Source organism: Anas platyrhynchos, chromosome 1, assembly GCF_047663525.1.
Source record: "Anas platyrhynchos isolate ZD024472 breed Pekin duck chromosome 1, IASCAAS_PekinDuck_T2T, whole genome shotgun sequence".
NCBI lineage: Eukaryota > Metazoa > Chordata > Aves > Anseriformes > Anatidae > Anas > Anas platyrhynchos.
In genome coordinates, this window is record NC_092587.1 from 7,734,170 (window position 1) to 7,758,300 (window position 24,131).

The 24,131-nt window shown below is 42.2% G+C and overlaps 2 protein-coding genes across 3 annotated transcripts; both read left to right on the forward strand.

Moving 5' to 3' along the window:
• Positions 1 to 779: 779 nt before the first annotated feature.
• Positions 780 to 12,524, forward strand: HSPA14 (heat shock protein family A (Hsp70) member 14). 2 transcript variants are annotated; one of them, XR_011804039.1, is made up of 14 exons: positions 780 to 926; positions 1,716 to 1,796; positions 1,885 to 1,967; positions 2,724 to 2,772; positions 3,349 to 3,442; positions 3,561 to 3,651; positions 4,638 to 4,742; positions 5,316 to 5,477; positions 6,457 to 6,612; positions 7,766 to 7,868; positions 9,055 to 9,270; positions 9,705 to 9,829; positions 10,279 to 10,349; positions 11,853 to 11,918. XR_011804039.1 is itself a non-coding variant. In XM_072025400.1 (14 exons), the coding sequence occupies exons 1-14, from the start codon at positions 870 to 872 to the stop codon at positions 11,929 to 11,931; spliced, it is 1,521 nt and encodes a 506-aa protein (XP_071881501.1). In that variant the 5' UTR covers positions 780 to 869; the 3' UTR covers positions 11,932 to 12,524. The 2 variants fall into 2 exon arrangements, 1 of the variants encoding a protein (XP_071881501.1); XM_072025400.1 differs by having other exon boundaries at positions 9,656 to 9,829; positions 11,853 to 12,524.
• A 1,397-nt stretch (positions 12,525 to 13,921) lies between these two features.
• Positions 13,922 to 24,062, forward strand: SUV39H2 (SUV39H2 histone lysine methyltransferase). Its single transcript, XM_027460301.3, has 6 exons — positions 13,922 to 14,078; positions 15,072 to 15,217; positions 16,189 to 16,860; positions 18,288 to 18,434; positions 19,973 to 20,102; positions 20,997 to 24,062. Exons 1-6 carry the CDS (start codon positions 14,015 to 14,017, stop codon positions 21,104 to 21,106), a joined length of 1,269 nt encoding a protein of 422 aa, XP_027316102.1. The 5' UTR covers positions 13,922 to 14,014; the 3' UTR covers positions 21,107 to 24,062.
• The last annotated feature ends 69 nt before the right edge of the window (positions 24,063 to 24,131 follow it).

The window sequence follows — 24,131 nt, forward strand, 5'->3', positions numbered from 1 at the left end:
ACACACACCAGGTTGGGGAAGATGCAGACACTCAATCTGCCCCCAGCACCCGGCACCAGGCACAGGGGCTGTGCCCCTATAACCCCTTACACCCTTTTCTCCCTTTTCTCCTTATCCCACCTCGTTCATCCTGCTGCCCCTTCCCCTGCACACCCCCTCCCAGTCCAGAGCCTGAGCAGCTTTCGGCGTGGTGGCAGGAGTTGGGCTCTGACCCATGTTCAAGTCCCCCAGACTGCGAGCTGGGTTAAAAAGCACACTAATTAAACATCATTTTGTTGGGTTTTATTTTATTTTATTTCTTCTGTTTTAATGCAGATGGGCTTCTCCAGCGGCAGTGCAACATCCCCACACGGTGTGATTTACGCTCAGATGTTGGTCACGGCTGGTTAGGTCACGCAGAGGCAGCCCTTCAGCCCCGCCGCCTCATTAACGATATTTGGGTAAAAAAATGTCTATATTTATATTGCCTCGTGTGCTTCACTGCCTGCAATTACACACTGAGAGAAGCCAACGGCATAAAATACACACACACACCGCCCGCCCCCGGCCTGTACACGCAGGAAACAGCTTCCTGCGCCTTTCTTTGCATTTATCTTTATTTTGGGGTTAAATAAACTCAAGCCAGCCCCCCCCCCCCGCCCCTCACGCACAAAATCTGCCGCGTTGCCATGCCTGATGACGCGCTCCCCCCCGATTTTTCTGATTGGTCACTCCGACGCCGCGAGGGTGAGGGGGAGAGGAGAGGGGGAAGCCGCGAGCCGTGTATGAGAGGCGGGCGCTGATTGGTGCGCGCGGAGAGACGCGGGGCGGGATTGGCTGGCGGCGGGCGCGCGGGGCATTGTGGGGCGGCGGCGAGCAGGAAGGGGCTGATGGCGGCCATCGGCGTGCACCTGGGGGCGTCCTCGGCCTGTGCCGCCGTGTACAAGGTGCGGGGGGGAGGGCGAGGAGGAGTAGAAGTAGAAGTAGTAGAAGTAGTAGTAGTAGTAGTAGTAGTAGAAGAAGGAGGAGGAGGAGGAGGAGGAGTAGAAGGAGGAGGAGGAGGAGGAGGAGGTGGTGGTAGTAGTAGTAGTAGTAGTAGTAGAGGAAGTGCTGGTAGTAGTAGTACTAGTAGTAGTACTACTAGTAGTAGTGGAGGAGGAGGAGGTGGTGGAGGAGGAGGTGGTGGAGGAGGAGGAGGAGGAGGTAATAGTGATAGAAGGAGGAGGTAGTAGTAGAGGAGGTGGAGGGAGGAGGTGGAGGAGGAAGTAGTGGTAGTAAAATGAGGAGGTAGGTGGAGGAGGAGGAGGTAGTAGTGGTAGTAGTAGAGGAGGTGGAGGAGGTAGTAGTGGGAGGAGGAGGTAATGGTGGAGGAGGTGGGAGGAGAAGGAGGTGCTGGGAGGAGGTGGAGGAGGAGGAGGTGGAGGAGGAGGAAGTGGAGATGGAGGAGGTGGGTGGAGCAGGAGGTAGGAATAGAAGGAGATGGTAATAGTAGTAGAGGTGGTGGAGGAGGTAGTAGTAGTGGAGGAGGTGGTGAGATGAGGAGGTGGTGGAGGAAGTAGAGATGGAGGAGGAAGAGGTAGTAGTGATAGAAGGAGGAGATGATAGTAGAGGAGGAGGTGGTGGAGGAGGAGGCAGTAGTGGTAGTAGAAGGAGGAGGAGGTAGTAGTAGTAGTAGAGGAGGTGGGAGGAGGAGGAGGTGGTGCCGGGGTGGCGCTGACAGACATCTCTCCCCGCAGGATGGCCGTGCAGACGTGGTGGCCAACGACGCGGGGGACCGGGTGACTCCTGCCGTGGTGGCGTTCACGGAGAGCGAGGAGGTGAGGGGGAGGTGAGGGGGGCCTGCCCCGTGGTGCCCCGGGGGATCCGCTCCGCGTGGGGCTCACCAAGCACCTCTTTGTTGTTCAGGTGGTCGGCTTGGCGGCGAAGCAGAGCAGGATAAGGAACGTGTCCAGCACCGTAGTGAAAGTGAAGCAGATTCTGGGGCGAAGGTAAGTGCACAGGTGGGGAAGGGAAGCTGAGAAGCGCAGTTCTCCCCATGAAAGCTGCTCAGTGTCCAAAGCGCTGATGTCCAAGGCACTCTGCTGTCAAACAGTAGCAGTAAAATGAATCTGGTGCTAACAGCGTGGTTCCCCTGGTCTTAAACATCGATTGTATCATTGAAACTCCTTACCCAACATTTAATTTTAAAGTGGAGAGATGCAGAGAATTCTAGGCCTGAATTTATTTAGGTTTAGGTCTGGCACTGGAGATGCCACAAAACATTTTAGTGATAACGTGACTGCGTGTTCCAGCTCTTCCACTAAAGCAGGTGGATGAGAACGTGTCCACTGCATGTCTTAGTGCTTGGCAGATACTTCGTTTTTAGTCACAAATAGAGGACAGGCAGCTTATTGCTGTCACCTGATCTCAGTCAAGGCAACAGAAGTGCCACCAGAGTCTTTTATAACTGAATGTTGGGGGTGGTGGGTTACAAACAAATGTGATGGGTTCTTTTTTTTGTCACTTTCCACTAGCTAGCAGGTGTTTCTGCTGTTGTTAGCGTGGGGAATGGTGCTTGACAGATAGCAGCAGACGGAACCATTACGTTGTGATCTTTTCTTCCACACAGATGTATCCGCAGAGTGAAAAGAGGAATCTTGCCTAGAGTGTAGCTTCTTTGTGTGCTGTCAACATCACCAAGATGAATTTCTGCAGTTACCCCGGAGCATATGGTTTATCTTGCTGTTCTGTTTTTGTCTTCACAGCTCTGGTGACCCCCAAGCACAGAAATACATTGCAGAAAGCAAATGTTCGGTGAGTATGAGCTATTTTTTTTGTTGTTCTCAGAATAACTTCTCATTTTATACCATGCTACTTTGCTACTTTGCGTTTTGTGCCACGCTGGTTGTGTTCTGCAGCGATCGGCTCTCCCAATATGAAGTTTGTTTGCTGTTGTATGGAACGTGTTCCTCTAGAACGTGTTTATTTCTCTATTTAGAAAGTAGAGAACTCCGTGTTCGGAGATCTGCTGCCATAATGTAGTCCAGCAGAAAAAAATACATGCATCTCTTGGCCATTCATAAAAGACAATTCTTTTAAAAGTATTTTCAGAACAGTATTGTAGAAGCAGCAAGTAGTTGAGCTGTTTTACTACAGAGAGCTTTTTAATAGCAGAAGGAAGTCTGGATAATACAGGGTTTCCTTGTGCTCTTTGATAAACATTTTGGAAATGTTTTCTTGTCACAGAATGCAAAGTATTCTAGATACAATAGAAAATACCTACAACCTCCTCCCTTTTTTTATTACTTTGAACAGACACTAAATAGGTTATTAACAAACACTAGTGTTCAAATTATGCTTCTAACAAGGGTGTGTTGTCTTTGCTTACAGGTAGTTGAGAAGAATGGGAAACTTCAATATGAGATAGATAATAAGCTTATTAACCCAGAAGATGTGGCAAAGCTAATTTTCAGTAAAATGAAAGGTACTTAACAAGTAAAAGCATTTAATAATAATATTTCTAAGCTTGTCCTCACATTTTTAAGATGTGGTCTGTTGGTACTTTGCTTTTAATCAACATGTTCTGCCTATGTTTATGACAGAAACTGCTCAGTCTGCAATTGGTTCGGATGTAAACGACGTTGTTATCACTGTCCCGTTTGATTTTGGAGAGAATCAGAAAAATGCCCTTGGGTAAGAGGATTCAGATTTTTCTGTTGTTTACCGTGCCTAGAGCAGACCTCTTGGCAGATGAGCAACGGGAGTTCTGCTGGACTTTGCTGTCGTCGTGTCTATAGTGTCATCTGAGATGTGGTATTTCTGCTGCCTCTTCGGTGTCCGCTTTGAAATGCGAATGATTTTTCAGCCCTCCATAATTTCCCTCCACTTCTCACCAAACTAAATGGTGCTACCTGATTTTATCAAGGACTCTTTATTAGAGAGCAGGTACTGAATACACACCGCTGTTCTGCTTGGAAGTGCAGCTGGAGAACTTCAGTTCTGTGAAAACATAAGTAGACTTTTGCCACAACAGAAGTCAAAGCTGTGTATAAATAGCAGCATTTCTCTCTACTTTCAGTATGTAGAAGACGTTGTGTTGAACTGTCATGAAAAACTTAAAATACACTCAAAGTTAGTCATAAAACACTCGCTCTGGGTATCTGCGGTATGCATAGTAAAACTTTCTACTGCTTTGGCATCTGAGTTTCAAAATGACTTCAGAATGGAGGAAACTATTAGGGCAGTTTCAGGGCCACTGAGTGCCAAGAAAACATGTAAAGTTAAAAGTGAGCTGTGGTAACTTGATTTGGAATCAAATCAATTTGACATCTGGTGAAATAATGTACTGAGGAGACTTAATGCCACAGATGAAGACGTGTTACCCAAGCTTGCTTGAGGGTGGCTTTTTAATCTTGATTTTTTTTTCTGCTGTTTTTATGGGGAATGCATGTTTGATGCATCAGTGTTTTCCTTGACATAAGCACACTGCAGATCCAACTCCCTGAAGAAAGCAGTTGCAACTGACCTTCATTATGCTTTTCTTTTCCCAGTCACTTCTCTTTGTTAATAGCATGTTGTAACCACGTGCTGCATTGATGTCATATCTAGTTTTGATAAAGTCTTAATAACTACAGTGAAATCACTAAAGTAAAACGCAATGCTGTTATGCCTTATCACAGGGAAGCAGCTGCAGCTGCTGGATTTAATGTTATGAGATTAATCCACGAACCATCTGCAGCTCTCCTGGCCTACGGAATTGGCCAAGATTCACCCACTGGGAAAAGGTAAAATCCTAAGATCTTACTCCTTAGATTTAAGCTGCTATAGTTTAAATCTGCGTGAGGTTTAGCACAGCACATTCTACACAGAGAAATCATAAACGAGGGAATGATGTGTTCCCCTAACAGCCAATACAAAATTAATGATTTGAAGCCTGCTTTTCTCTTGTTCTGAGAGCCAATAGAAATTTAAAGGTTATAAATCTGTGACTTTTAATTAACTCCTTTATTCTATTTTGTAAGAAATTGTCTTAAAGATTTGTCCCCAGTTTGTATCTTGCTTTTTAATGAGCTGATTGGCTCGAGGAAAAATGTAAACTTCTTAAGCAGACCTTGGTGTTATGTTGTAGGATAAACATGGGCTAACTCTGGCTGTATGACAGTGACTTCTTTAGGGAACACGGTCACTAGTCAGTGATAACAAGACATGCTAAATCCAAACTGCTCAAATCAAATTCACTGGACCAAACTGATAAAACCCTGCAATATATTATTTGGTGATGGTCATCTCAGAAAGTGTGTCAAAGGAAGCATAATTTTATACGACTTGTTAATACTGCTTTTTTTTTTCTTTGGCAGCAATGTGTTGGTCTATAAGCTTGGTGGCACGTCGCTTTCTATCACGGTGATAGAAGTAAACAGCGGAATATACCGCGTGCTGGCTACTAACACAGACGACAGCATTGGTGGAGTGTGCTTCACAGAAGCTCTAGCACAACACTTAGCATCTGAGTTCCAGAGGTGGGTTCTGAATTCCAAGTATGTTGTTGGGACAAGAACATCACATGTGATGCTTGCTTATAGAAAAGAATTCACAGAATCACAGAATCATCTAGGTTGGAAGAGACCTCCAGGATCACCGAGTCCAACCTCTGACCTAACACTAACCAGTCCTCCACTAAACCATCTCACTCAGCTCTACATCTCAACATCTTTTAAATTGATGCTAGTTTGGCAGAGCTGGTGGGCTGTCTGAGCAAAACGACTCAGATAAAGATATGAAAGGAACAGTCAGCTGCTGGGGGAGTTGGGGAAATAGTTGGGTTGGGGTGAGCTGTGAGGGCTCAGCTATGAACTGTTTTAAGTGATGTAGGCATTATTCTATTGTTTCAGTCACAGAAGTGGTTGTGTTTGGAGGGAGGGGAATTCACTTCTGTAGGTTTTGTTTTTTCTTGTTGACATGAAGGACCATGGACTGGCCAGCTTCATCAGGCTGGAGCCTGTGTGTCCTGTCCTACAACAAACAAAACTGCACTCAAACGTACTAGCATTAGATCTAGCTCTTTTTTTCCCTGTCATGGTCAACTGCATGGTATTACAGAAGGAGACTTTGGATGAAATAGACTCTTTCAACATGTCTAGTGTTCAGTGTTCTATTTCTTACAGTAATATGATTAAAATTGTTTAACTTGTAGGCCTGTTCTTGCTGTTTCTTCCCGTCACTTCCAGGATCTGTTCAGCCAAAAACCAGTTCAGAAAGACTTAAATCTGTATGATAAGCATTAATACTTGAGTTCCCAGCAGTGCCACTACTCAGTGTTCTTTAGTTGAACTTGAAACACGTGCTCTTATTCTCTGTCAACTTTCCATAATGTCATTGTAGGTAACATTAAAATGTCTACAGAAAAATGTTAATACCTTAAACTCATTTTTTTCTTTCAGAAAGTGTTACCACTCAAATGCCTGCCTTTCTAAATAGGCTTTTCTTTTTTAAATGTAGGTCTTGTAAGCACGATATTAGAGGAAATCCCAGGGCTATGATGAAGCTAATGAACAGCGCTGACGTTGCAAAGCACTCGTTATCAACCTTGGGAAGTGCAAACTGTTTTGTAGATTCACTGTATGATGGATTGGATTTTGATTGTAATGTGTCCAGGTAAAACAAATCTTGAGGCTACTCATGTTACATAGAAGTAAGCTTTAAGTTTTTTTTTAGTTTGAGTTTAGGATTTTAATAAGCTTTGATTTTTGGTGATGCTGGAAGGCCAACTTGCTTTTTTGAGCTTTCTTTCATGTTATTTCCGTTAATGCATGATCTGTAGTAGTTGAGAGGAACACTAAAGGTATTCTTGTAAATGGTTAAGAGAGACACTCTGAAAAGGTCCACAGAGACCCCATCTTTGGAGTCTAGTTGATGAAAGGGAAATAAACCCTGTAATTAATCAAGGTGCTTTCCCCTTGTGCCTCCCATTGTTGTTGTTGTTGCTGTATTTTTTCTTACAAAAGAGGATTTGGGGCTCTTTCATCCAAATGAGCTCCAAAATGATAGTCAGGGATGTTTTAGTGTCCGTCTTTGACAGGTGGAGTGGAAAAATGTTTTTTGTCTTTTTGTTTATAGTGCTGCGTCCTACTCTTAAGTCTCTTTTCTCTGTCAGGATTAACTCTTTTTGAAGTATTTAATTAAACTTCAGTTGTTCTTCCTGTCACCAGTAGAATTTAGCAAAATAAAATTGTTTTGTGCTGTTGCAGCAGTTGGATCTGGTGAAATAAGTCATAGTATGCCTGCAAGCATGAGAAGCTCTACTGTGGAGCTTGTTTGGTTCAGCTGAGATAAGGAATTTGACTTACTGCAGTTGTGCAGAGTAACTTTTGTCTTCAGGCTTGAAAGAGCCTGAAGCAAGCACATTTTCTTTTAATTTGGTTAAGTAACTATTCCTCCGTGTAAATCAGGAAGCAGCTTGGCTTGCCTCTGAAACTTCAAGAGGTGCGTTTTGATGTGTCTGTTTTAAAGATGAGGGACTTTTTGCTTCTTTATTGTTTTGACTCAGATGTGAAAACTTTGTGTTTTTCCTAAGAATGCACTAAGAAAAAAATCTGCATTCCATGTTAGTGATGCAATCAATAGCAGAGATACTTGCACAACATAAATCACTTACTTGAGATTAATAGTTGGGAAATAAATTTTCTTGACTGCTTAAAAAAAATCTCAATATGAGGTATAGTTAGAGAAACAAAGTATGTTCTAAACATGATTGTTCTTCTGTTCTGGGTTTGTCTAATGGATGACTTTTTTTTTTCCCCCCCTTTAGGGCCAGGTTTGAACTTATCTGTTCCTCGCTTTTTACTAAGTGTGTAGAAGCAATTAAAAAGCTCTTGCAGCAAGTTGGATTTACAGCTGATGATATTAATAAGGTAATAATAGAAGTCACTTGTTTGTGCGATGCTTTATAGCTCTACAAGAACATTTGGGGGGTTGTTTTCCTTGGACTGCGATTGTTTCTGAATGTGTTCAAGCATTTTTGGCTCAAACGCAACAGCGTATGTAGAATCAAGGTCTTTGGAGGTTATTTGGACTAAGGTAAAATTAGTCAATGATGGCATTTACTGATGTATATTGAGGAAATGGTAGAGGATTTGTCCCATTTGGTGTGTTAGTATAACTTTTAGTAGAGCTGAGGAGTACTTTCTTTAATACTCAGAAGTTCGTTTGCCCTCACTGAGTTTTGGATTGGGTTGGCTGACACTTGAAGAATTCCTGAGTTTCAGCTCGGTCTTACAAGCTGAACAAGATACTTATTGTCTGCTTGGTGTCTGTGTTCCTCCTCCCTTCATTCCTCCTTGTTAGCTTAAACTTAGGAACACATTAGATGCCAAACTTTAAAGCCAAAAATGGTGATTGAAGTAGTAAATATAACTGGTTGCTTCAAATGTCTCTTTCTGTTTGGTACAAAAGTGACTTCATCTAAATTCCTGTGCACCAGTCTGTGGTAAATACTGCTGTACGTACTGCTTGTGGAATTGGTGCATGAATTCTGCAGCGAAGGTTAACTGGCACTTGTAATGATACTGGATGCTATTTCAGACTCCTAATTAGTGTTACCACCAAAGCTGTGTCACATCCGAATTACAGTTGTAGGATAATAAAGCATTCTAAGCCACTGTTCAATGAGTGTCTTCTGTTTTCTGGTGGAAATATTTTTAAAGTTGCTGTCTGCTCAGGCTTTAATGGTGTGGGTTTTGTTTTATGTTTTAAATGTATTAAAAAGAACCTAATTCTACAGCTCTTAAGCTATGCTTTATGCTAAGAAAAGTGTGAATTAGCTTGATTTTAAGATCTAGTTTTAACATGAGGAACGAGGAGAAGAATTTTTAGTGTGAGGGTTATCAAACACTGAAAAAAGGGCTGGCAGGGGTTTTGGAAGTTGTATTTGTAGAGCTGCCTATTGTAACTGGATGTGTTCTGAGCAGGAGGTTCGACTAGGTGACTTATAGATACAGGTGCTAAAATATCCCAGAGGGGTTTACACTTCCATTTTGCAGGTTGTAGCCTTTTCTTATCTTCTGAAGCGAGGTTTGAAAGCATTCTTTTGTTTTTCAGGTAGTTCTGTGTGGTGGGTCTGCTCGAATCCCAAAGCTACAGCAACTGATCAAAGACATTTTCCCAAACGTGGAACTCCTGAGTTCAATTCCTCCCGATGAAGTTATTCCTATTGGTGCAGCAATAGAGGCAGGGATTCTGCTAGGGAAAGAGAATCCATCATTAGAAGAAGATGCATTCTTTATTGAGTGTTCTGCCAAAGATATTCTTTATAAGGTAAGGCTAAAAATTTGTTTAGCCTTTGAAAATGCTATAATGAATACATAGAACCGCTTAGGCTTTGATATTAAAGAAATTGTATTGTTTTAATACGCTAATTAGCTTTAAGTGGCCATTTAGATTTATCCAAATTATTGGAGAAACTCCTATTGACTCAAAGGGGGATGGATTGCATCTTTGTTATTTCCTTAATTGCCATTTCCTCATCACTGCTGGATTTTTTTCACTTAGAGAAAGTTCAGGGATTTTTCTTGAATTGCTATTATGGTAAATACAGCAGAAGGAGTGAATCTTGGATTTCTTTGCTCATGGAGCACTGTTACAAAGCATCTAGCTCACTGAAGTACTTAGAAAGGCGTGAATTTGTTCTTTCTTTTTAAAGGGAGTAGACGAGTCAGGGGCTGACAAATTCACAGTGCTATTTCCATCAGGGACACCGCTACCAGCTCGAAGGCAGCATACCCTGCATGCTCCTGGAAACACGTCTTCTGTGTGCCTTGAGCTGTATGAGTCATTAGGAAAAGGTCCTATGAATGAAGAAAACAAATTTGCACAGGTGAGTGTCTGCACGTGCAAGATTTAATGTGAACTACTTGGAAATTAAGTGGATCTGGAAAAAAGAAAACCAACCACACTTATCAGAACCTTATGTTTAAAAAAAAAAAAAAAGAATCAAATGCATTTGTCTAGGAATTGTCCTTAAACGTTATTCTACAAATGTGTTATGAATTACTGAAGCATCTTTAAAGAAATTTCCCTCCTGAGTTTCTAAATACTTGTCTGACTTTGATGTATTGGCACTACTGTGGTGCAGCTCATCTGGGACAAGAGCCCATAACCAGGTGTTCCAGTAGTACATAGATCACCAGCACTTTAGAAATAAAACTGCTCGAGGTAACGGTGTTGCTAGTGCTTGTACTAATTATCATGCATATCACTTTTTTTCATTAGACTGCTGTGTAAGGATTTTAAAAAAAGATTGTAAAATCTTTCTCTGTTAAACAGATTGTACTCCAGGATTTAGATAAAAAGGAGGATGGCCTACATGACATATTAACTGTTCTCACTATGAAAAGGTACTTATCATATTTCTTGTTCTGGTGTTTAACTTGCTGCTTCACACTTGTTAGAGAAAGTTTAGTTTTGTGTTAAGAAATTTCAGCATTTCCTTACTTACTGGGCTCTGCCCTAGCTGGGTCAAATTCTGTAAGAATGCAAGGAATGTGTGGGGTTTGTTTGTTTGTTTTTTTTTAAGGCAGCACTTTCCATGCCTGCGTTCTTTGATTGCTATGGAAATAAAACCTAACACGGTTGTGTAGATGACTTCTAGCAACTTGAGAGCTGCTGATCAGTTTAACCATGCTTGAGAGCAGCAGGTAGTTCTGCAGAATGCACACACTTGTGAATAACTGAAGTTAAATCATCCTTTTATTAGTTGCTGATGAATACTAATGAATCCCTGAAGGACTTACAATGCTGCATTTATGAAAAAGACCTGTGGCCTTTTCATTTTAGAGTCAGGGTTGTTAAACGTGAAAAACAATGCCATAGGAAATCAGGTTTTATAAATCTACTTTACAGAACTACCTGTTTTTTACAGGGAAAATACAAAGTGTCGTATGGTTGTGGTAGGAGAGGTGGGATGGAATTGACATAGAAGTGATTTCTCAGACTTCCCTCGGTCTTATGGTTGGCTACTTTGGCTTATGTGAAATAGTCGAAGTAGTTTACAAAGATAACGGTGGAGTTCCAAGTAATCAAAAGATGTTTGTCTTCTGAGGACTGTACTGGAATTCTTACTGCTTTTCAAACTAATGAGAAAGTTGTCTAGATGTTGTTGAGAAACTAAATCCCTACATGCTATTTGAATACAAAATACTTTCATTTTCTTAAGTTAGCTATCGGGTTTATTAATTCTGTATTAATAAACTGAACTTTAAATACCTCCTTAGCCATGCAGAAATTTGCTCTTAGCATTGGTGAGAAAAAGCTTTTCGGCTATTTACATGCAACTGTGAGGCACAGAAAACTTCATTATTTTGAAGTGTTTTGGTAATGCACAGAGCAGTGAAAGTTTACTAGAATGCTTCCTATTTCTGTCTGAATCTTAAGCATGACTTGCATGCATAGGTGAAGTAGGATTCAGTGTTATCTTTTTTTAAAATGAAGGGTTTTCTCTTTAAGAAGATCCTTGGTATTTAAAAAGCAGTAGTCTATAAGAGTGCTTGTGATTTGAGAAGATGCACTTATCTGTTGGTTGCCATTAGGCTGAGTTCTTAATGTAATTATTTTGAATATTACTACATATTGTATTTCTGATCCTGCCTTAAATTAACTTAGTTATACTAATAACATAAACATGTTCCTGAGTCTGTTCCATCATACGTGGAGAAAATGCATGCTTTAATGGAGAAGTATCTAAGTACTGAACACAGTAATTTCATAAATATGTTATTCCGTGGATATTTTGATGCTTATTTGGCTTCCGAAGACTACTATTTATTCTCTGTAGAACATGTAATAACATACTAAATGAGATGGTCCTAAATATACCTTTTTTTTCTTTTTTTTTTCCCTAGGGATGGATCCTTACATGTTACCTGCACAGATCAAGATACTGGAAAGTGTGAAGTCATCACTGTTGAAGTGGCTTCATAGCCTCATTTGAAAGGCAACGTTATCCTGAGTTGATTTTGTCTCTCCTTGGCTTGTCCACCAAAGTGGTGACTCTGAGGTGTCTTTAATGATTCATAGAGAATTGTAATAAACTGAAGTAAAACATTAATTAGCCACCAAGTCTGTTTGGAGTGGACGATGTGGTGCAAAATGTTAATCTAAATAGGAAGAAAACGGAGCATTGGATTTATCAGCACCTTTTAATAAAAATTTCAAAGAGCATATCTCAGGTTTTTGGTTTAGCAACAACATATTATGTAGTCTGAGGACTAATCAGGTCCTGTACCCATTCAAACAGTATACCTGTGGCTTCAACCAGCATAGCACTGAACCAGCCAGAGCTAGATACGTGAAAATCCACTCCCAAATAACTGTACAAATTATACTTAACCTGCGTGGTTTCAATATTGCCCAAAACCAAGGAGGTGATGCCCTTTTGAGCTGGCATCTTGAGCAGGATTTTTTTTTTTGTGGCGTTACTGTAAAATGGTTTTGTGATGTTACCTGAAAAACACGTGTAAGGGTTATATGTGCTTATTTATGTGTTTATTAATAAATAAAAATTTTTATACAGATGCTGGTATTCTCCATACTGTGGCACTGTTCCAATCTGTATATAGGTATATATTTGTTTGGCTATAATCTGACATACTGTTTGTTTTGGTTTTAGATTTAGGTAGGGAGGGAAGTAATAGAAAGTGGAACAGGCAGCTGTAGTTACAGGATTTGATGGTCTCAGTCTTGCGTAGAGTTGAGAAAAGCAGCAGTTCAGCCCTTAGGTGGGGCCAGATATAATTTTGTCAGATATTCAGAGTAACCCAGTAGTACCCCAAAGGCATAAAGTAAAACTGGAGAGAGGGATGCCAATCTGGATTCGAAGAGACTTGGATTCAACTACTGCGTTCCTACAGCTTTCCCAAATTTGTCTTGAGCTCCTCAGTTACCTGTTGCAGGACATGCATTTTCATATTCTTTATACCTTATAAAATCCTATGTAGATATAAATCTTACTGCATTTCAAATTCTGGTTTACCAGACTAAGCATTTGATTTGAACTTTTAACACTCAGAAAATTTTACCTCACCTAGCACTGGCTCCTTGGTGTCCTGAAGGTAAGTGAATAAATAGTTCATCAGTTCCTGTCTGGAAGCTTTTAAAAAGGGTCTTGGAAAACCTAAAGCCTTACTTTGTATGGGCAGTGGAGTCCCTTAGCCCCATGCTGTTGCACATTAACATCAGATTAGAATAAGTCCTTGAGGAGAGACTGGAGTGCTAGCTAGTGGCTGGGCATCTCTGGGGCGTGTATTTTGTGCTCAATAGTACAAACTGCTGAGGTTTGGGGCTGACTTGAACAGCAGACCTCGTTTCTGGGAAGCGTATTGTGGTGAGAGAATATATTTTTGGTTCCAAGTGCCTGAAATATTCCCCTTTGACTCCGGAGGTCAGTATCCAGCAGAGAACCACCTCGGGGCCTCAGGGCAGCCTTCCTGGGGCCTCAAGTTCCCCCTGCCCCACGAGTGGATGCTGAAAGCGAACAAAGGAGCCTGGGCTTTCCTTCACTTGGCATACAATAAAAAAGATTGGGTCTGTAAAAGCCACTTTTACGTATGGTTTAGGTTTAAAACTATGTAAGATCCGTTAAAGCTGCTTTAATATACGGTTCGGGTTTAAAACTTGATGTAAGAGTTTTAGGATTAATGGGGGGGGAGCTGAAGTCTTGCTATGCTTATTTGATGGGGGTTAATTTCCCTTATAGCTGTTAGTTTTGTAGGTTTGTTTCTGTGGAGGAGTCGGTGTGTGGGGGAGAAAAGTGTTGGGGGGGGGGAGGAAAGTGTATGTTAAAGTAAGGTGAAAAACGCTTTATTTTTATTTTTTTATTGTAGTTAGAGAACCTTACCGCCTTGCCCTCATCCCCGTCCCCTAACCCTCTCCTTTCTCCTTTTACACCCCAAAAAAAACCCCTCCCTAACCGTGACGGGGGTGGAGGGGGAAGAACGGGGCCGCCTCTGAGGCGCCGCCATGGCCCCGCCCCGTGCTCCACGGAGGGGGGGGGGGAAGGCGGAGCATGGCGGGCCCCGACCCGCGCCTGGCGCCTGCGGCCCCCTCCAAGATGGAGGGCTGGCCAGGAGGTGAGGCCGCCGGGCACCGAGCCCCTCGCTTCCCCTCCGCCTCGCCGAGAGCTGAGGAGGAGGAGGAGGAAGGCTCGGGGGGCTGAGGGAACCGCCGCCGAGCCCTCCCACCCCCCTTTCCTCTCCCCGTAGCTGGAGCCTGGCAGCCCGGGCTCGGCGGTGTGGTGCGGTGGGGGGTGGGTTGGGGTTGGGGTGGGTTTTTTTAGGGGTGTGGGGGGGAGGTTGGAGGCCGGAGGGGTGAGCACGGTGTTGTGGGGGGGTGCTTGAGGTAAATGTGAGGGGAGAGGGGTTGGGGCTGCTGTAGGGGGGTTGGGGGAAAGGCAACCGCCCCCATTCCCTCCCATCTTCCTCCTCTTCCTCCTCTTCCTCCTCATTCTCCTCATCCTCTTCATTCTCCACCTTCTCCTCACCCTCCTCTTCCTCCCCTCAGCCCCTCACCGCCTCACCACCTTCCCAAACTTCCCCCCCTTTACCCCTTCAGCCCCCAGCAGCCTCCCTCCAGCTCCGCGATCCTTCTGGAAGAGCCTCGGGGCCAGGACTCCATCAGTCACCCCGGTCCCGTCACAGGAGCTGGGGTCCCCTACAAGCTGCAGGGCTCTTGGGGTCCCTTTGGAGGTCCCGTTGAAGAATGGAGGCTGGCTCGGAGCTGTGGCTCGGTTACGGGATGCTTTCACCGTAGGGCAACGCTCTCCCTCGGTCTTAAGGCGCTTTCCGCCCCTGGAAGCGCGTTGCCGCAGTGCCTGCCCTCCAGAGCGTTGGTGGTTCCCTGTAAGTATGCGGCCAGGCACGCTGAGCCGAGGTTCAGGGAGGGAATCGTCACCGTGCTTCTGCCTTGAGCCTTAGGGTGAAAGTTGGAGAGACGCCGAAGGCGTGCGAGAGGCCGCTGGCGCAGGTGGTACCGCGGGGACTTCGGGTTGAGGCACGTGGAGTGCATAACGGGTTGAACTCGGCCGAGACATTAAATAGGATTCTCTACCGATTTTCTTATTGTAGCCTGGTATGTGCCATGTCTAGCCTCACTTGAGACCCTCCAAGAATTATGTAGGAAGGAAAATCTCAGATGTAAATCCATTGGAATCACCAACAGGAGTCTAAAGAGTTATGAGGTGGAATATTTGTGTGACTACAAGGTAGAAGAGGTAAGAGAAACACAGACCGATCTGATCACTCTTTCAGCTGGAATTTGGAAGCGAGACAAAGGTAGTTTTGCTCCTAATATAAAGAAACAGGCTGCGAGTGCAAAGCCGTTGATTACATCGCATGAAATATCATTTAAACTTTGAACTGTAAACAGAAAGCAGTGTAGCTACCTCTTTCAGTACGTTGACGGAAGTTTTGTCCTGAAATTACAGAGATTTTGGAATACAAAATGCCTCACCTTTATATATCTAGAAGCAAAACCCTGATGCTTTTAGGTTGTAGCTTGGTATGTCTTACGATGCTTCTTTATTTGCAGGCTAACTTTGTTTTTCTCTCGAATGTTGTAGTCTGTCTGATGAAGAGTTAGGGCCATGTGCTGCTGCTGGATTCCTATGGTTTGTTCTTGCCGGTGGAATTCAGTATCAGGATTTGGCCTTGTTACATTTACTATGGTTATTTGGCTCTTGTAAAATACATGCAAAGCGTGTGCTTCTCGACTGTAAATACAATATGAAGTGTTTTAAACAGATTGCTTCTTTAGGAGCATGGTTGATAAAGGGCAAATAGTGGTTTTTTTGGCATCTGCTTGGAAAGTTTAGGATTTTATTTTTTTGTTCTGTGTGTGACATGACTATATTCTGCTTATGCATATGAGTCACACAACTAGATAGTTTAATTTTCGTAACTGCTTTAAGAAATTAGCTTCCTGGTTTAAGATTAGTGACCTGAGTTCTTCTCAGCTGTGTATTTCTGTGCCCCAGAGTTTCCAAGTTTCCACTGCCCGTGGAGTATCCAAAGTTGTGCTCTAAGTTAATCTGCCAACAGCAAACTTGCTTTTTCCCTTTCTCCCCAGTTCTAATTGTTTTGGGGCCATCAGGACCTTCTGTACTGTGTGGCATTTCTTAACTGCGGAACTCTGCATTTCAGTAAACAGAAGTGTGGCTAAATCTGTGTGTTTCTGTATTTCAAGGGCACAGAGTACTATCTTGTGAAATGGAAAGGATGGCCGGAGTCTTCGAATACTTGGGAACCTCAGAAAAATCTGAAGTGTCCATTGCTTCTTCAAAACTTCCTTAGTGACAAGAATGAATACTTGTCTCGAGTGAAAGAAGGCAAAGCGCTGAAAGTGAGAAACCACGTTAAAGCCTTGAAACCTGCGGTCGCAGATTACATTGTAAGGAAGGCTAAGCAAAGAATAGCTCTGCAGAGATGGAAAGAAGAGCTCAACAGGAAAAAGAATCATAGAGGAATGATTCTGGTAGAAAACACTGTGGATCTCGAAGGTCCTCCTTTAGACTTTTACTACATTAATGAGTACAAACCTGCTCCGGGAATAAATGTAATCAATGGAATAACGACTGGCTGTGAATGCTCAGACTGCCCTGCTGAGAAGTGCTGTCCAAAGGAGGCTGGCTTTATTTTGGCTTATAATAAAAAAAAGAAGCTGAAAATCCAGCCTGGCTTGCCCATCTATGAATGCAACTCATTTTGTAGGTGCGGGCCCGACTGCCCTAATAGGATAGTACAGAAGGGCACGCAGTATTCGCTTTGCATCTTCCGAACGAACAACGGACGAGGCTGGGGAGTGAAAACCCTCCAGAAAATTAAAACCAACAGTTTTGTGATGGAGTATGTCGGAGAGGTATGTATTTATCTCATATGGATCGATTGTTTACGGTGAAGGAGGAAATAAGAGCTTTCTCCTGGTTTTAACACTTGGCTTTTGCTCTATAACAGAAGTTTTTCTGTTTCTGGGCAGAGGAATACACTGAATAGATGTTAAAGCTGGCAGTAAAATTACCTCGTCCAGTATATTCTCCATTCCAGAGTATTGTACAAGGCTGAATGTGAAGAGAATACTCGTTACAGAATTCCTGTAGATATGTGCCCTAGCAGTATTTCTAAAGATGAGTCCTTTTCTTTCCTGGCAGTCGCATTCCTCATTCTTCCCTTATCTTTATTGTAGTTTTTGCTGTTCCCCAGGCACACTTGTTACCAAACTCCCCACCCAGGCTCGGTCCCTTTTCTGTTCTGTCTGGATAATCTGTCTCATGCTGTTCCAAAGCAGAACTTCAGTGCTGCAAAGTGCAGACTCTACGTTGCCTTGTGTTATCTGGTGCAGCTCTGTCTCAGGGCTTTTTACACCAGTAGCTCCTGGCAGCCTCTCTGATCCACTCTGGTGTGCTTCTGCCACGTATCTGCCTTGCTAATAACATGACTCAGAAGAATTAATTCTATCCCCACTTACAAATGTTTGTGGTCTTCATTGTATTTATTCTTGCCTCAAATCTGTTAACTTCGCAGCCTTTTAATAAAACCTTGTCAACTGACAGGAGACTGTTGTGAGTGCAGAATTCTGTTACTGAAAGCAAAAAAAAGTACATTTATCCTCCCATGTGAATTGGGTGATTCCCTACTGCTGAATAAGTTCTCAAATCTGGTCTGTCAGAAATATTTGAGGTGTTTTTTTTTTTCCAATTACTACTTTTATCTGTCCTGCTGCCAAATTGTGATATATATATATATATATATATATATATATTCAATATATAAAATTATTTTTTTGCTGATTGTGCACAACAGAATACATTCAAAATAGCAGGCTGCAGGTGAAGTTTTTAAAGCTTAATTTCATAGATTCAGCTTTGCAAAGTGGTGTGGAGACCTAAGGTACCATGAAACCAGGAATTCCACAGAGGCAACAGCATCTTTCATTACAGACAGAAATCATAGGAAGAGTTGTAAAGCCTGGTAACTGCCGTTCTGCTTCCATACAAATTAGAGAGAGAAAATAATTTTAGTTTTACATGAAGTTAACAAAAGGTTTTGTGGGTGTAATGAAAGAACTGGATGGCTAGAAACTCCCATGGTTTATTTGGCTTCATCAAGACACTTAATGCAAGTGATGATTTTTTTTTCCTGAGGTGAAGTAGTGCACCAAGCAAGTTACACCAGACAGCACACGTGCTGTTTTTCTTAAGCAAAGTTTTCCTGACTTGATTGTGATGTGTGTTTTAATTCAGTAATAGTTAATAATATGATGCAGGTTTCTTTTTTCTCTCTCTTTAGGTGATTACAAGTGAGGAAGCAGAGAGACGGGGCCAGCTCTATGACAACCAGGGCAATACGTATTTGTTTGATTTGGACTATGACTCAGACGAATTTACAGTGGATGCAGCTCGCTATGGAAATGTGTCCCACTTTGTGAATCACAGCGTAAGGCCTCGTTTCATATCCTAACTGCGGACAAAATCACCCCAGTTGTGCCAGAACTGCTCGCCTACTGCGAATATTTTACTGTCGTGTTCACCGTTTTTCTGAAGTAGCGTGTTTTATTCCAGCACAGTCCAGTCACATAGAACATAACAAATATAATGGCATACTTAGCTGTACTCAGAGTGAGGATGCCTACACGAATCTGGGAATGTGAGGCTGCCTCAGGTGGACATCTGGTAGTTCCAGGGGAGTCACCGCACTACCAAAATAGGGTTTGTTTGGTTTTCAAATAACCAACTGGCATAACGCAGGAGAAACACTTGATCAAGTCAGTGAGGAGTTAAAGACAACAGAGCTGCTGCGTTATTTTGTAGCAGGGCAGGGGAGGGTGTGTCAAATACCCTTCAAATATTAGTAGATGAAGAAAAAATTGCTATTTTCTTTGGCATTTTTCTTGTGTAGATACCTTTTCCCATTCTTAGTATCAAATCTAAATTTGCCAGAGAACCTGAAAGTGTATTTTCTATAGGAAACTTTTGTTGTGTTTTATTTGCTATCAATTCAAGTACCTACAACACAAAGGCTGAGCTGTATCTGTAAAAGAATTACATGTTTTAGTTCAGGAATGAGGTATTTGTGAACAATGTGGTGTGTACGAGGTCTGCACTCACTGTTGTACAAATAAAGTAAACTCGTCTTCAGGTCAGTGAGCTGATGACATCATTTGTGTGTCATGCAGGCTTGTTAGGGAGGAAAATGAAGGGTTTTAGAATTGCAATTGCTTGCTTTTGGAAGTGGCAATAAATTATTCCTGCACTTGAGTGCAGAGTTAGAAGTCTAACTTCAGTCCTGCTTTTGTAATGTGAAATATTTTACCGTTGAATAGCAGAAAAGCGTGCGTGCAGTTTAACAAACTGTCTTACAGACTGCTTAGACTTAATCTAGGAAAACTGAAAAAGTAGTTTCTAGTTCCTGCCTAGTTTATTTGACAGGTTCACCCCTCCCTGCCTGTAGCATATAATTCAAAAGCCAAGCAGGATAGCGATTAGAAATAAAAATTTACCTATAGTTTGAGAATGTTATTTCTCTTTTTTTCTGACCTGAAATCAACCTTTACTCTCATTATTCTATAGTTAGGTTTATGTGGCTTGAAACGCTAGGTTGTTCTTCTCTTCTCAGCTTTAATTATTTTTGTGGGTTCAATAAGTAAATCTTAACCCCAAATATTAGTTAAGTTGTTTCGTTTGCCATTTTTTTCCTTGCCATATTTTGAAGGTGCCATTTTTTTAACTAGGCTGTTAGATATTCCTGTAGTCTCAGTACCTTGTAAAGGTTATCTTCTTTAAAGAGCTCTACTCTGAACGTTCTCCTTTAATGCTATTTCAAAACTGGAATTTGTTGATTTCGGAAGATAACTTGATTTCAGACCTCTGTCACTGAGAGAAGAGCCATTTCCTCCACTTCTTTTCAGTGAAACTTCTGTTTTGTTTTGTTTGTTTGTTTGTTTACCAGAAACCACATTATTTTTTTCTTTACAGTGTGATCCAAATCTCCAAGTCTTCAACGTGTTCATTGACAACCTCGACCTGCGTCTTCCTCGAATAGCACTGTTTTCCACGAGAACCATCAAGGCTGGAGAAGAGCTCACCTTCGACTACCAGATGAAAGGTCTGCAGATTTCAAACCTGTTCTCGGGGGAGGTGTGGGGCATTGGCTAATGTTGCAGGCTGACTGATAGCAGCATTTTAGGTGCTCAGAGCAGAGACTTGTGACTGGAACCTCTGTCAAGGCGGCTTATTTTAAAGATTTGTTGCAGGGGTGCTCAATATAATGGTCAGGGTAAAAAAAAAAAAAAAAAAGTGTGTTTGGATACCTTTAAAAAATTATTTTCTTTCTTCAAACTGGCATTTCAGGTACTTTTTGAGGAATCTGCAGATGTTTAGGAGCACCTTTTTTGAGGTGCTGCAGATGTTTAGGAAGAAGGAAGGTCCAAAAAACTGACTGTTGTTTCGCTGGGCTGGATACAGTGATTATAGTTGATTTTTTCCGTTTGGGAATTCTTCCTCCCCTCTCTCCCGTCCAATACACTGTAAATACTTTTAGTTTATCTGGCAGGGAGTTCTGTGTGTCAAGCTCTGTTTGCCTGCAAACCACTAAGCCATAACAAACGTGTCGTTCGCCCAGCTATTTACTTCCCAAAGAAGCATTTACTTATGCTCTGGAGCTGCACCTCATTCTTGTCAACACTCTCTTTCAGAACTGACAAATTACCTTACTTACATCTCTTCTAAAAACTCCCCCTTTTTGTGGTGTGTGTGATGCTGATGCTGAAGGCAGGTTGCAGTTTTAGCTGACCAGGATGAAGGACTTGAGTTTGTTGAGCTTTGGATTCTGCTGCTACATATGCTGTGTCGTGTAGTTGTAAACAGAACTCAGCATGGCTTCACGCACAATTCTTTTAAGACCTGAGGTGGTAGGAGACTTTTTGAAGCCATTTGCCTGCTTAGCACGGTTTTGGTCTTTCTTTTCAAACATCCCTATTTGTGTTTGTCTGTGCCACAGGTTCAATAGATCTGACGTCAGACTCTGCAGATGGTCTCAGCCCCTCCAGGAAGAGGATCAGAACAGTCTGTAAATGTGGAGCTGTGTGTTGCAGGGGTTATCTCAACTGAGTTTGGGTGTACAACGTCACAAATACTTTGTTCTCTTCTAAAAGTGTTTTAAGAAGACTCTTCTTTCACACATATATTATTCTTACAGCTAATGTAAACAAATACAATGAAAAGAAGGCATTCTGTTTGTAACTGAAATGGCATTGGCCAAAGAAAGAGATCTAATGTTTCAGGCTGAAACTGATAACAGAGATTAAAGTTTGATTTCTACAGCACTGTTCTGTAGGAGGGAGAAAGCTGTATGGTAAGAAAACTCTTTAAAATGTACCTAGATTTGAATAGTGAGTGTGAGCTTACAAAGTGTAGGCCTTTTAGGAGCTGATTTCAGTGGGATGAAGTCGTGTTGCATATTTTCTGTACCTTGAGAAGTCTGGAGACATCCAATTTGAGTCCTGAATCACAGCGGACAGTTCCTTTGCTTTTTTTCCCGTTGGTGGTGTTGAACAAAAGAAAGGCTTGGAGAGATTTGCAATAACACTTCTGGCCCCACGATGAAGGAGGGCCATCGGAGCGTGGCTTGATGAGCGTTCCCAGGAATGCAGACGGCAAAACGTCCGCTGAACTCCACATGAGTCATCAGTGTTAGCAGAGTCCAGACGAAAGGTCAGGTCTCAAACAGTTTTAGCTGATGTCACGTTACTTAGAAGTTTCACAGGTAGAACTTTTCCACTTGTTAGGTTCTGACTCGCAGTTAAGATTCTGGAGGGGATCTGCAGTTCTGCACAGGATTTGTAAATACCGCACTGTTACCAGTTCTGTTACCAGACGCTGTTCTGTTCCCGCTGCGGAGAGCTGGCGGTCATTGCTGAAACAAATCTGGTTTGGAAAGAGATAACGAAGAGGGAAAGCAGCCCGTTGTCTAGCAAAGCTGATGCATTCTGGAGATGGTTACCTGTTAGGTGCAGCAATAGCCTGGGAGTTGATTTGTATTAGCAGTTGGTTCTGATTGTTTTTACATACTGTGACTTTTTTTACCTAGTGACAGATTTTTAAGAGACTAGGCCTATTTTTTCTTGTTGCAGAAATGTTAACTTCAGTGAAGTTAGGCTAGGGACGAGCTACCCGTTTGCTGTAGATGTTTGTAAGATGTTCTTGAATGTAAAGGCTGAGAAACACACAGTTCTTCAGCTGCTTGAATCTTTTTTTTTTTTTTTTTTTTTTGATTATCTTCAAGTTGACTTGATCTGTTCGTAATGTATGCTAACTTTTGCTTGGCTTCAAAACACTGAAGAGCAGTCGAGTTAGGTTATGAGTGAAGTTCCAGCCAAGGTCCGGCGATGATCAAAGGGCTTTATTCTCATGGATTAAAACGCTTGTAAAACTTGCTTACAAATGGTGTAAATGTCGGTCGGGTCAGGCAGAATTATGTTGCTCCATAACTGGATGCGAGCTATGTATCATAGGTCAGCTAGTTGCCTTTATAAGGTGCGCTGCTGTTGGCTCAGGTGAATGAAGTCAAGTACCCAGCATATATCAGTTTACTTAATTAGTTAGAAAATGCCTTAAACTTCACATTAATTCCTAGCACTCCAATAAGAGTGTTTCAAAGGATAATACAGGTTGGTTGTTGATGAAGAAGCACAGTTGCATTGGCACTGAACATCCGGCTCGTTGGCGGAAAGTGAAATTTTTATATGCTACGAGGCATCAAAATTAGTTTGGTGGTTGGGGCGAAGAGCGTAGGCCACCGAAAGTGCTCAGTTTTGTAGTCCACAATACAGAGATCCGCGTTGCAATCGATGTTTTATATTGTTCAATGGGGAAAGTTTGCTTAGATTTCAGAGTATCTGCCATTACCAGGCTCACCTGTATTCACACACCTGAATAAACACTGAATCTAGCTGATTTTTAAAATGCCGTTTCTCTCACCTTTTTTATTTCGGTGGAATGTGGAGCTTTAACGTTACCGAACTCTAGATGATCTTTTATCATCTGGAGCTGTGCTTTCTCTTGCATGTAGCCCAGGTCAGCAGTGCGTTCCACGTGGATGGAATCGGCCATCTCCAGCTGCTCAACCTGCTGCCGCCCGCAGCATTTCCTGTCGGTGCAGAAGCGGCCACAGCAAGAACTCGATTCCTTACCAAATCAGTCCCTCTGGCCTCTCCTGTGCGAGGCGACAGGACGGTCCGACACCCTTTTTGGCTATGTCTATGCCCAGTTGGATTTAAAGAATCACAAGTAAATGGATTTTGAAAGCTGAAGTCTTACTAGTTGTACTTGAGTTCAGTGTCTGCCTTTCTCCCAAGGCAGCGTGTGTTATCACCAGCATTGAAATACCGCTGATGTTCTCTAAGGATGTGTATGTTACCTCTTGTGCGACAAATAAAGGACCTTTAACTTACATCCTGGGAGGTAACAGTAGTTTGTATTTATTTGAAGTTAGTCCATGGATCCTGTTCCTAATTCAGAAGCTCAAACAGTGTTTATATTTACATATTCAGTGCATTTGGGATTGCAGTTGGTGAGTTAGCTTAGTATTACACTGTGTCACTTTTAAAACTTGCTGTTCTTAGGAGTTCAGGGGGAAATTGGCCAAATGGGAAGAGAAGAAACTTATTTTCAAATTCTTAAGGAGTCTAAACCAGCCTAGCTTCTGCTTTTGTTTTGCTTTGTGGTCTGGTAGCATCGTCATGGCCACTAGGTCAGTTGTGTACATGCACTTAGAGTCTGGTAACCTGTGCTTTATCCTCTAGCGTTTTATTTGTTTTTTTGTTTTGCTTTTTTTCTGAGGTAGCAGAACTAATGCTGCAAGATCATCTGTAAGAAAGCTATTGTCTATTTATTTAATCTCAAAGTTAAGTCAATCCTTTGGTTATTTCTAATGTATGTTTTAGGACTGTGTACGTTAGAATATGCAGTTTGTAAGCTCAGGAACATTTTCTTCTCATAATGTGTGATCTCTAGTATTGCTATCTTCCTATAGGTTTTGATAAAAATAAATTAAATTTAGTTTTTCTCTTGTTGTTGTCATTCTTGAAAGAACAAAATAGGTTACCCTCTCAGCATGAGCTGGAACAGAACGGTT

What these genes read in the sequence shown, in the direction of transcription:
- HSPA14 (XM_072025400.1), top strand. Translation starts at nt 870, where the DNA reads ATGGCGGCCATCGGCGTGCACCTGGGGGCGTCCTCGGCCTGTGCCGCC. An exon ending in CCTGTGCCGCCGTGTACAAG is followed by an intron (nt 927 to 1,715) that starts GTGCGGGGGGGA and finishes CTCTCCCCGCAG; the next exon opens with GATGGCCGTGCAGACGTGGT. An exon ending in AAGCAGATTCTGGGGCGAAG is followed by an intron (nt 1,968 to 2,723) that starts GTAAGTGCACAG and finishes TTGTCTTCACAG; the next exon opens with CTCTGGTGACCCCCAAGCAC.
- SUV39H2 (XM_027460301.3), top strand. Translation starts at nt 14,015, where the DNA reads ATGGCGGGCCCCGACCCGCGCCTGGCGCCTGCGGCCCCCTCCAAGATG. An exon ending in CCCACTTTGTGAATCACAGC is followed by an intron (nt 18,435 to 19,972) that starts GTAAGGCCTCGT and finishes TTTTCTTTACAG; the next exon opens with TGTGATCCAAATCTCCAAGT. An exon ending in CTTCGACTACCAGATGAAAG is followed by an intron (nt 20,103 to 20,996) that starts GTCTGCAGATTT and finishes TCTGTGCCACAG; the next exon opens with GTTCAATAGATCTGACGTCA.